The sequence below is a fragment of the Lithobates pipiens genome, unplaced genomic scaffold, assembly GCF_037356315.1.
Source record: "Lithobates pipiens isolate NorthernLeopardFrog02 unplaced genomic scaffold, aLitPip1_a1.2 Scaffold_27, whole genome shotgun sequence".
Lineage (NCBI taxonomy): Eukaryota > Metazoa > Chordata > Amphibia > Anura > Ranidae > Lithobates > Lithobates pipiens.
In genome coordinates this window covers 147,300,290-147,312,767 of record NW_027507788.1, presented here as the reverse complement: position 1 = coordinate 147,312,767, position 12,478 = coordinate 147,300,290, and the positions used below count along the sequence as shown (strand labels likewise).

The 12,478-nt window shown below is 40.4% G+C and overlaps 1 protein-coding gene across 5 annotated transcripts in view; it reads left to right on the top strand.

The window, feature by feature from the left end:
* The window catches only part of CFAP74 (cilia and flagella associated protein 74), a 284,293-nt gene extending 272,087 nt beyond the window's left edge, over window positions 1-12,206 (top strand). For 4 of the 5 annotated variants that reach the window (XM_077457647.1, XM_077457646.1, XM_077457644.1 and 1 more), the window contains 3 exons: window positions 595-722; window positions 7,446-7,580; window positions 11,965-12,206. In XM_077457647.1, coding sequence (XP_077313773.1) covers window positions 595-722; window positions 7,446-7,580; window positions 11,965-12,063 — 362 coding nt within the window. In that variant the 3' untranslated portion in view covers window positions 12,064-12,206. The remainder of the gene's footprint in view (window positions 1-594; window positions 723-7,445; window positions 7,581-11,964) is intronic. The other variant, XM_077457645.1, reaches the window with a different exon arrangement.
* The last annotated feature ends 272 nt before the right edge of the window (window positions 12,207-12,478 follow it).

Here is a 12,478-nt window from a genome sequence, read left to right as displayed (position 1 = left end):
TATGAAACATCCAAAATACATCTGGTAGCCAGGGATCATGTCCTCTTTGCCTAGGCTTTACGTGACACGTGTGTGCAAAGGTGTGGGGTCTTTTTATTCATTGCAAGAAATGAGTACAAAGCATTTAGCCTTGATTCATAGAATTTCCCTTCCTTTTCCCAACTTTAACTTTCTTTTAATATGTCCTTTCAAGAGTGTGAAAACCTTTTCTTTACTTTGTCATTTTAATACTGTACTTTATGCTTTTATCACCTTGTATTCAAAACCTGCTTGCTGCTGTAATACTAATGCACTTGATTATGTTCTGCTCCATATATTTTATTTCCCTTCGCTCTTAGTAGAGGAATGAGATGCAGATCCCTATTGACGTCAGTAAAGAGTTTTGTCATTGACCACTTTGAATTGCTGTGCAGCATATAGAAAACATTTCTCTTTCCCATAAGCGACATATGTTTTCTCTGCAAACATTTTACATAACACCATGCCACTTAGGCTATGCACGTTACCGCACGGCTGAACCTGTCTATTACAAGGAAAGTTTTCAAGGTCCCAGTGTACTGTGGAACATTTTCTTACTAAGCCATGTTTGTTTAGATGCAGATGAACCAGCAAATACACTTCTCGTGACCCTCCAGTGTGCCCAGACTGAGGAGGAACTGAGGCCGGCAGTCAGGGAGCTGCACGTTGGCTGTATACGCACATTGCTATCATCAGCTAAAAAGGTAAACAAGTACAATGACTGGGGAAAAGTCATGGTCAATGTAACTAAGCAGCATGAGGTCCTAGCATGAGACTTCCTAGTTAGCTACGTGATTTAATAATCCTACGCACATGCTATAAATAAGCCAGATGCATGCACCAGTTCACATGATGCAGCTGAAAATACAAAGATGTACTATCCCTATTAGACTTTGTACCAGTTCTCCATTGCCCTCAAAAGTATGTTTCTAAACTAGAGTTTTGGACATGTAGGACGGTGAGGTAGCACTTTATATCCTCTCTTTAGTATCCATAAACTTTGTTACGTTTACATTTTCCATTCTTCCTTACATAGATTATACATATGATATATCACCAGCATTAAAGCGTTAACAACCCCAAAAACAAAAGTTGCATTTATTGTGGCTTGCTGACCATTGGATGTGGCGGCTGTATTCATTTTTTTTTTTTTTTATAAAGTGGTTGTAGACTTCAGACATGAAATATGAACAAAGCATATTCATCTAGAATGTGTACTTGTCTCAATTAAGAGCACTAAGGCCCCATTCACACCTCAGCGTTTTGTAGCGTGAAGAAAAAATATATATTATTCTCTATGGCATTGGTTCACATCTCTACTCCAAGTTGCAGGAAGCCAAATGCTTGAAGTTTTAAAAAGTTCTGGAAATTTTTTTGTAGCTCAAATTGGGCAGAATTGCACTTTTTTTGGTGCGTTTTTATCCCCATAGAAATTAATAGAAACATGAAATATGCACGTTTTTGTGCCCTTTCACATGTTTTCTCTTGTGTTTTGCGCAAGAAATTGTAATAATACATGAATAAATAATTGTTAATATACAAATAACAAAAAATCAACATAACTACATATTAAATAAATGAATTAATAATAAATAATAATTAACCCTAATCTTAAAAATATATTAAATGATTATTATTAATAATAAACACCCAAACATGAACAAAAAATAATAATATGAATAATAATCATTTGTTATTATTAATAATTAAATTATTATTAGTATTCATTTATGTATTTTGTTGTGTGTGTGTGTTTATTATTATTATTTTTTTTTAAAGGTTAGGAGTTAATTATTTATTTATTATTACATAGTATTCATTTATTGTATTTATTATTTATGATTATTTTTATTTTGTGTATTAATTTTACATTCATGTATGTATTATTATTAGTAGTAGTAGTAGTAGGAGTAGTAGTAGTAGTATTTGTATTACCACCCTAACCTTAACAAAAAATAAATAAATAAGACTATAAATAAAATATTAACCCCTAACCTGAACCCCTAATCTTAACCTTAACTCTAACCTCTTACCCTAACAAAATAAAATTATACTAATAAGTAAATAATAATAGTAAATAAAGAAATAAAAGCTGATGGAAAAGCTCAAAAAGCTGAAAAACGTAGCAACAAATGATGCAACAGATGATAGTTTTCTCTGTTGGCTAATAAAAAAATGCCAAAGCTCAAAAATGCTGTATAACATCGCATAAAAAAAAAGTGTCAAAATCACACAAAAAAACTCTGGAAAAAAACGCTCAAAGATGCTACGCTCAGGCGTGAATGCAGCCTAAAGCCCCGTACACACGAGCGGACTTTTCGACATCCAAACTCCGACGGACTGAGTCCGGCGGACTATCCGCTCGTGTGTGGGCTGCAACGGACTTTAGCGAAGCTAAAGTCTGACGGACTTTAGAAATGAAGCATGCTTTAAATTTTCCCGACGGAACTCCGCCGGACCCGGTCCCCTTCGAAAAATCCGCTCGTGTGTGTGCTACTCCGACGGACTAAAACCGACGCTAGGGCAGCTATTGGCTACTGTCTAGGAACTTCCTACGTCGAATCCAGTCGTACGTCATCACGTTCGACTCCGTCGGAGTTTGGTGTGATGGTGTGTGGTCAAGTCCGTTCGGTCGAAAAGTCCGCCAGAACTCCGTCGGAACTCCGGCGGAACTCCTTTGGAGGTCTGTCAGACTTAATCCCTCTCGTGTGTACGGGGCATTAGTGTTCTTTTTGGCTGCTGCTTTGTTCCTCTATCAGCATGAATCACTTCTGACAAGTTTTCCTGACACTAAGGCCCCTTTCACACATGCGGACATTATGTCCATATTTCATCCATCCGTTTGCGGATGAAATACGGACATACATGCATCCCTATGGGATAGCGGGTGTCTATCCACTATCGTCCGCCTCCGCTATTGTCTGATTCTGCAGACGGAGGAAAAGCCTATTTTTCTATCCATCTGCAGAGCGGATCAGATGAACACGGACAGACAGTCCCTGTTCATCCGATCCCCCATAGAGGAGAGCGGAGAGCTGACAGGGCGGTCCCTGCACAGTGTGCAGAGACCGCCCTGTCCGCCGCCGGCTAAGCGGGGATAAACGGAGCGATCCCCGCTGAGCAAGCGGATCATCACGGGGCGGATCATTACTGATCCATCCTGTGTGAAAGGGGCCTAAGAGAAAAATGGTGACGGGGCGGAAGCTCCAGCTGATTAGCAGCCTCAGCTCTGTTCCCGTGTGCTGTGTGGAGGAGAGTACATCTCTTCCCTCCAACCAGTCCTCACTGAGCTCTGCAGAGAGTCATTTCAGCTCCATGCCCCCTTTTTTTATATTTTTATAACTCAGATGTAGAGAGGAGACGGCTGCAGATAGCCAGATACATCTTATGTAGGAGGATTTGTTTAATCTCTGTGTAACACCTGAGGCCTGTCCCTTCACTGGGTATATGTAGGAGTTTACAACCACTTTGTCTTTTTCTTTTCCTTTATTTTCCTGTAGTAATCGGCCGGTAACACACTTCCTGTCTAAGGCTGGATTCACACCTATGCAGTTTAAGGCTGCATTCACACCTGAGCGTAGTGTTTTCAAGCGTTTTTTGCGGCGGTTTTTACCGCGATTTGCTGCGTTTTTACCGCGATTTGCTGCGAATTTGTGCAGGGCAAAAGGTCACCAATGTTAAAAGAAGAAAAACGCCCAAATCAGCCCGATTCGCGCGACAAAAAAGGGTCCGGAACTTGTTTGAGCTTCAGGCGTAGGGCTTCAGGCGACTTGGAGTGGAGATGTGAACCATCTCCATTGAGAATAATGGATTTTTTCCCCTCCAGCGTTTTGTAGCTTCAGGCGTCAAGCTACAAAACGCTCAGGTGTGAATGGGGTCTTAGTGCTCTTTGCATTTTGCAGATTTGCACTACAGATCGTCTTCCATAGGAAACCATGTTTAATGGACTTGCAAATCTGCAAAATGCAAAAAGCACTAAACTGCATAGGTGTGAATCCAGCCTTAGGATGGCTACATTCACCTCTCCAATCTACATAACACACTGTGCAGCGCTGATAAATATGGAAACAATAATATATAAATATATGAATCCAGTAAACATTATATATAACAAATGTCTAAAGCATAACATATAAACATGGAAACAATACTATATAAATATATGAATCCAGTGAACACTATATATCATATAAATATATAAAGCATAACAACATATAAACACTATAAATAAAATGCTTGTGCTCCGCGATATTGCACTCAGTCCTCAATGAGGTTATTAAACTAAACGCCAACAGTCCATATATATGAAAATAGCACTTTATTTTCATACAGTGGTGTGAAAAAGTGTTTGCCCCCTTGCTCATTTCCTGTTCCTTTGCATGTTTGTCACACTTAAGTGTTTCGGAACATCAAACCAATTTAAACAATAGTTAAGGACAACACAAGTAAACACAAAATGCAATTTGTAAATGAAGGTGTTTATTATTAAAGGTGAAAAAAAATCCAAACCATCATGGCCCTGTGTGAAAAAGTGATTGCCCCCCTTGTTAAAACATACTATAACTGTGGTTGTCCACACCTGAGTTCAATTTCTCTAGCCACACCCAGGCCGATTATTGCCACACCTGTTCACAATCAAGGCATCACTTAAATAGGAGCTGCTTGACACAGTAAGGTCCACCAGAAGATCCTTAAAAGCTACACATCATGCCGAGACCCAAAGAAATTCAGGAACAATTGAGAAAGAAAGTAATTGAGATCTATCAGTCTGGAAAGGGTTATAAAGCCATTTCCAAAGCTTTGGGAATCCAGCGAACCACAGTGAGAGCCATTATCCACAAATGGCGAAGACATGGAACAGTGGTGAACCTTCCCAGGAGTGGCCGCCCGCCCAAAATTACCCCAAGAGCGCAGCGACGGCTCATCCAAGAGGTCACAAAAGACCCCACAACAACGTCCAAGGAACTGCAGGCCTCACTTGCCTCAGTTAAGGTCAGCGTTCATGCCTCCACCATCAGGAAAAGACTGGGCAAAAATGGCCTGCATGGCAGAGTTCCAAGGAGAAAACCACTGCTGAGCAAAAAGAACATCAAAGCTTGTCTCAATTTCTCCACAACACATCTTGATGATCCCCAAGACTTTTGGGACAACATTCTGTGGACCGATGAGACAAAAGTGGAACTCTTTGGAAGGTGTGTGTCCAAGTATATCTGGCGTAGAAGGAACACTGCATTTCATAAAAAGAACATTATACCAACAGTAAAATATGGTGGTGGTAGTGTGATGGTCTGGGGCTGTTTTGCTGCTTCAGGACCTGGAAGACTTGCCGTGATAAAAGGAACTATGAATTCTGCTGTCTACCAAGAGATCCTGAAGGAGAATGTCCGACCATCTGTTCGTGTACTCAAGCTGAAACGAACTTGGGTTCTGCAGCAGGACAATGATCCTAAACACACCAGCAAGTCCACCACCGAATGGCTGAAGAAAAACAAAATGAAGACTTTGGAGTGGCCTAGCCAAAGTCCTGACCTGAATCCTATTGAGATGTTGTGGTATGACCTTAAAAAGGCCGTTCATGCTCGAAAACCCTCTAATGTAACTGAATTAGGACAATTCTGCAAAGATGAGTGGGCCAAAATTCCTCCAGGACGCTGTAAAAGCCTCATTGCACGTTATCGCAAATGCTTGGTTGCAGTTGTTGCTGCTAAGGGTGGCCCAACCAGTTATTAGGTTTAGGGGGCAATCACTTTTTCACACAGGGCCATGATGGTTTGGATTTTTTTTCACCTTTAATAATAAACACCTTCATTTACAAATTGCATTTTGTGTTTACTTGTGTTGTCCTTGACTATTGTTTAAATTGGTTTGATGTTCCGAAACACTTAAGTGTGACAAACATGCAAAGGAACAGGAAATGAGGAAGGGGGCAAACACTTTTTCACACCACTGTATGTATGGACTGTTGTTTATTTTTATAACCTCACTGAGGACTGAGTGTAATATCACGGAGCACAAGCACTTTATTTATAGTGTTTATATGTTGTTATGCTTTATATATTTATATGATATATAGTGTTTACTGGATTCATATATTTATATAGTATTGTTTCCATATTTATCAGCGCTGCACAGTGTGTTATATAGATTGAATTATCACCATCTGGGGAAGTGTGGGAAGTGCGGGCAGATGATTATAGTTATATCTCCTGTGTTTATTTTAGGTTAGTTTAGGCTTAGCGTGGCAGCACACAAGGCCTTTTCCCCATTATTTTCATTTCTCCACTGTATCTGAGGAGGAGCAACATAGCCACCCTTGTAACTATGTTATGGGGGTACTTATAAAAACAAGACTGCTGTGTTAATGCTACTGACAGACTGTCATACATGTCATGTTTGAATTTGACCAAAGTATCACTTTAAGGGGCCATTCACATAGGCGTCATCAGTTCAGTTATATTTTTTGCTAAGAAAAAACTTTGAGTTCTGATTCAGGTTACATCAGTCCTCATCAGTCTCTATAGCAGGAGTCTCCAAACTTTCTAAAGAAAGGGCCAGTTCCTGTCCCTCAGACTTTTAGGGGGGCTGGACTGTACCCGGCGGGAGTAATCAATGCCCGATCTTTGGTATTAAGGGGTAAAATAGCTGGTGTCAGTAGGAGGAATAGTACCCCATTGTTGGTGTCATTGGAAGGAATAGTACTTCAAGGGACAGATGATGGCAAGCAAATGGCTGCGGTTTGGAGACCACTGCTCTAGAGGGATGTTTTTTTTGGATGGGGACTTGGATGTGCACTATTCAATAAAGTTGTTGAAAGTTGAGATGTTGTCAGAGTGCAGCTTTTCTCTGTACAGCATGTTTACTGATATTGTTACATTGTCATCCATGACACAACTGTGTATCCATGTAGTCACACACCGTAATATCAATTCTGATTTATGTGTAAATCTACCTGGCAGTTAGGGGCATGACCCATACATTTTTGGCAATAGTACATTCCAGTTTTGAACATTTAATACAACATGTGTTCATAAACATAAGATGATTATTACCATCTCGCTGATTATGGCCAGTCTAGGAAATGATCATGTGTCTTTTAGCATTCTGTGGCCTCTGTAGCCATTCTATGTATTACTACTTATATATACACTGCAGTATATAAAATGTATAAACTACTATTATCATATAACCACACCCATTTACACCTGCCCATTAGGCCACATTCATTTTAAGCTAGGAATCACTGTACCATGTGTCTCAGCTTTGATGTTGGGTACATATCATAATAGTCCAAATCTCCTTCTAACAAAAATAGAGATGCATCAGAGAAGGGTTTGATTGCTCAATATACCTACATTTGGGCATATACCATAGCTGGCTTTGTAATTCTGCTGTTACAATGCATTAAAATGTTTTTCTTTTATCTCTAGAATGTGGAATTCTCATGGGACAACGTACAGCTCTTACAACAGAAAGGATTCACCATTGAGCCAGTGAAAGCCTTAGTGGATGCTGGTCAGAGGAAACCCATATCTATCAACTGGATTCCTCCTGCTGGATATGATGTGCGTAAGGCATATATATACTATATTTATAACAGATTTTTATTACTCAGGAGTTTACCTACAAAGGACCATGCCTGCCATAGGGCAAGTTACATTTTGTTTTCTTAAGGGGCTGCATTGGCTTAGGAGGACAAATGACAAAAGAAATAGGAAGCAGAATAGATAACATGTGTTGTTACTTAATGCGTAGAAAAAAGCTTTGCCATGCCACTAGCCAGGTGCTGAGTGGTCTATAGCAATTCTAAATTTCCCACATGGCTCTGTTATATTACATGTAGGCCCACAATTACAAGGTGCCCACCAGGTGCATTAAACCAAATTACCTTGGATTGTAAGTCTGTCAAGAAGCTCATAAGTAGGAAACTAAGGATTGTTTAGACCAGGGTTTCTCAACCTTTTTACCTCGGAAAAACTCTTGGTAAAAAGTTTGAGATCTTGGGGAGCCCGTGAAATATTCAGATCTACAGCTCATGGAACATTGGTGTAATCAAGCTGTTGAAATAACAATTATTTTTAGAAATAACATTAAATAATAGAATAGACATTAAAACTTACCTTTTTAATGCGTGTTGCTTTTTTTTCTGTGCAGATGGTCAATTCTGAGTCGAATTTTACATAAGAAGGATAAAAGGGTCAGCAGGGCAGAGCACAGAGGGTCTGCAGGGCAGAGCACAGAGGGTCAGCAGGGCAGAGCACAGTGGGTCAGCAGGGCACATTACAAGGAGAGCGGAGCATATTACATGGGGGAGGGGAGGCAGCAGGGCACATTACAAGGGGGCAGGGCACATTAAATGGGGGCAGCAGGACACATTGCATGTGGGGCAGCAGCAGGACCCCTTACATGGTGGGCTGCAGGGCATGTTACATGGAGGGAAACAGCAGGGCATAGTAAGGGAAGGCAACAAGGAACCCATGGGAGGCAGCAGCAGCCAGGCACAGCAAGGTGAGATGGTGTATATTTTCATGCAGAGCTGTGCCAAGAAGCTGCTGGAAGTTCTGTTGCAGTGTGCTGTTCCCCGCCAGCCACTCCTCCTCTCTCATCCATCCCAGGTGATGTTACATTCAAGTACCTGGGACAGACAGGAGGTCATGAGGGCTGGTGGGAAACAGCATGTTACAACAGGAATCCCAGAAGCTTCCCAGTGCAGTCCTGCATGAGCAGTAAACATGGGGATGCAATCTACCCATCATCCGCCTGCGACTAATGGGTAGAAATTTGCGGAACCCCTGGAGACTTTTCGCAAGACCCCGATTGAGAAACCCTGGTTTGGACCTTTTGCACTCCTTCAAATTTGCGGTACAAATGCAATCACAAAGATCCTCAGTAAAATTTAGAGAACAAGTATCCCCATTGAGTGTTTGCCCCTTTACTGTTTTAGTGGCAACTCAAAATTTTGGATTTTCACTCACTTTCAGTCCTGATGAAAATGATTATAATGGAAAACAGAACCAGTAAATATGTCTAAAGGGGACAGAGACAGCAATGAACAGTTGATGCTTAGATAGGAGGCTCTAAATTCAGAATTGCTCCTAAATGGAGCTTGCATGTCAATGTATTTTATTAAAGGAGTAGTGTAAGGTTAGGTTTTTCTCAGGCACAAGACTCCTGAGGACAAGACCCAAGGGTAGGCAGAAGGGGCGGCCACCTGGATGCTTCAGCAGGAGGGAGATGCAAAAAGGGCAAGACTTGCAACCTATGCTGCTAAAGTAGTTCACAGCTCATGAGGGATTGGTGTGGGGGAGTTGTCCTTCCTTGAGTGCCGAAGGACCTTGTCATGGCACTGGGACAGCCTGCTTAGACAGCTGAGAAAAAAAGTGTATGAAAATGTGCGCCAATCCAAAGGATCCAGAGTCTGAAAGCATTTATTCTTTTATAAGTGTCCACAGAAAATTGTTATTGTGGACACATGTAATGGAAAAATATAGATTTTCAGACAGTAGATCCTTTGATTTGATATACTGTTTAATACACTTTCTTAGTGATAAAAATCTGAAGGGCGGTTAATTCTAATTCAATTTAAAGGGGGGCTCAAACTTTTTAAATAAAATTAGCAATGCTTTTATAAATACCTCCTGAAGTCTGTCCTTGCGTGCATTTTCCCATGTTGCCAGTTTGTCAGCAATCGCAGAAGTAGAAATAATTCCTAATTCAACTGAATGCCCTACTTCCAGCTATGAAACAGTAGGCATTGCACAGACAATGTTTAGACTCCCCCCTGTAGTCCTTGAGACTACAGAAGTGACATCACAAAGTTACCAACGCTGATGCTGGACCAGATTTCAGTTACCATAGAATCCCACCTAGTAAAGCTTACCTTCCAAGCCCCGCCTGTAGTAGACATGCAGCGTGCATACCAAGCCAATATGCTTTTTTGTTTCTATATCGTGATACCAGGGTATTATGCTAGCAGTTTTACTTTAGATATATATTCTTTTTTTGGCCTTTCGTGCATGAGTTTTTCTTTTTTACTTGTTTCAATATACTCTTGCACCCTGCGGGTAGAGCTAAAATGCTTGTGCATTTGTTTTTCTACAAACATATTTTTGTAGAACTATGTGCAGATTTCACCATCCATAGCCTCCCACAGACTACCCAGGTCCAATAAATTCATAGGACAATCAGGAAATGACGTAGCTGCACACCAGAGCTTTCGCTTGGTGCTTTAGATCTGCAAAAGGCTAAAGCTGGCCATAGACGGTAAAATACAAATTGTGTGGATGGAGGAATCCCACCGCTGATACATTATATTCTGACAATAGGACCAGCAATTAGTACACCAGGGACGTGCAGTGAGCCTCTGCCTCACCTGCCATGAGCATAAAAAAAAACGATCGATTTTGAGGGTCGTAGCTTCTGACCCCAAATGAGTGTGTGTGTCTGGGGGGGGGGGGGGGTCCTACCCCACCACTGGTCAAAATTTGGGGCTCTTCCCATCTATGGTTCCGGAGATATGGGGCTCCTTGTGCAGCCTGTCAGAAGCTAAATACAGAGCAGCCAATTTAAATGCAAGCTGGCACACTTTGCAGCCGACTGAGAGGATGACCTCACAGTGCCTCTCCTCACATCTTGTCAGAGGCACTGAGCTCAATGGACAGCTTGGAGTCTTTGACCAATGGTAAAGTACCATTGGCCAAAGCTGTCCAGTAAAAATGCTGCAGTGGGGGCACGCCTCTCATTGCAGCGTCACTGAAGGGGGCATGTGTCTAAAAGACAAATACCCCCTACCATCCCAGCCCTCTTAACTACAAGGAAACACATATGTTTATAGGTATAAGGTTTATCCATAATCCCATGTTTTTCTCACACAGTTTAGAGGGAGAATGAGAATCTGCTGCTGCTGAAAAGATACAAGCTAAATCATATATTATTATGCTATATGTTATACGATAATAATTTTATTATTCACTGTGAAATTACTGGTTTGAAGTTATAACTTCAAACTTCAGTAATTTGTCTGTTAAGCCACCTGCTTGAGTACAGTTTTTGAAAATATAGTAAATTACCTTAAAAATAATATATAATAATTATTTGTATATTACTTATGGTAATTGACCCCTTGCCACCCAGGCCCATTCTGACACTTCTCTCCTACATGTAAAAATAATAATTTTATTGCTAGAAAACTACTCGGATCCCCCAAACATTGTAATCTGGTATATTGTTTTAGCAGACACCCTAGGGAATAAAATGGTGGTCATTGCAACTTTTTATGTTACACGGTATTTGCGCAGCAATTTTTTAAGTGCATTTTTTTTTGGGGAAAGAAACTGTTTCATGATTTATTTATTTTTTTTAAACACGAAAGTTGGCCAAATTTTTTTGTATACTATGAAAGATGATGTTACGTCAAGCAAATAGATACTTAACACGTCACGCTTTAAAATTGCGCACACTTCAGTACTTCAGTAATCTTCATAGGCGACGCTTTAAAAAGGTTTACAGGTTACCAGCTTAGAGTTAAAAGGGAGGTCTTGTTGTATATTTATTGCTCTCACTCTAATGTTCATGGTGTATGTAACCTGTGTGTATCTGGCTCTGATACTAGCCAGTTCCTCACCAGCCACTGACCTCACCGCACGTCCCTGGAATACTCTAATCAGTGGCTGCAGCTCCTGATCACCAAACATTTTCCAGCATGTCCCTTCAATCACCTTCTGCTGAACAAGGACGGCCACACCATACTGAACTGGCTGAATTACAATCAGTGTATGGTTAGCTTTAGGAGAGAATCAATTACATCATATGGATTTCAAAAATAGTTTTATGGCTATAAAGGCAAAACATGTCAAAAATAACACTGCAGGTGCAGTGGCAGCTGTAAATGACAACATACTTTATCTTTAAGCTTAATTATTATCCCACGTTTTCCTTTTTTTTCTACAGCCAAACAAACCTGAAACCACCACAGCAAAACTGACATTGAAAGGTGATATTACGGAAACCTACCAGATTATCTTCTGCACACAAGTTGTGTCATTATAGAACCTTCTCTGAGTAACTAAACACCAAAGTTGAGTCACAGTGATCTGTTGGTTCCACTGCTAATGATTATTGGTGCTACAAGAAACACAAATGTAACATGATTCCTGTAAAAATAAACTACTGATTGTTCTAACAATGAGAAAGATCTGATATCTGTTCCGCCTCACTCACTACTAGACTAGAGCAACTATAAAGAAAATTGAACACTCCGTCTTTATTTATTTAGCATCTCTACAAATGTTACTAGCAATACAAAATCATGAAAAGAGATTTTAACGTATTTTCTGCTTTTTGTTTTGTCTCTGGAGAATATTTGTGAATCTATGTACGCCCGCAAGTTTATATGTGTGGCACACAAACACTGCATTTCCAGGCCAAATATATTTAATAATGGATTTTCCATATTTTCATTGGA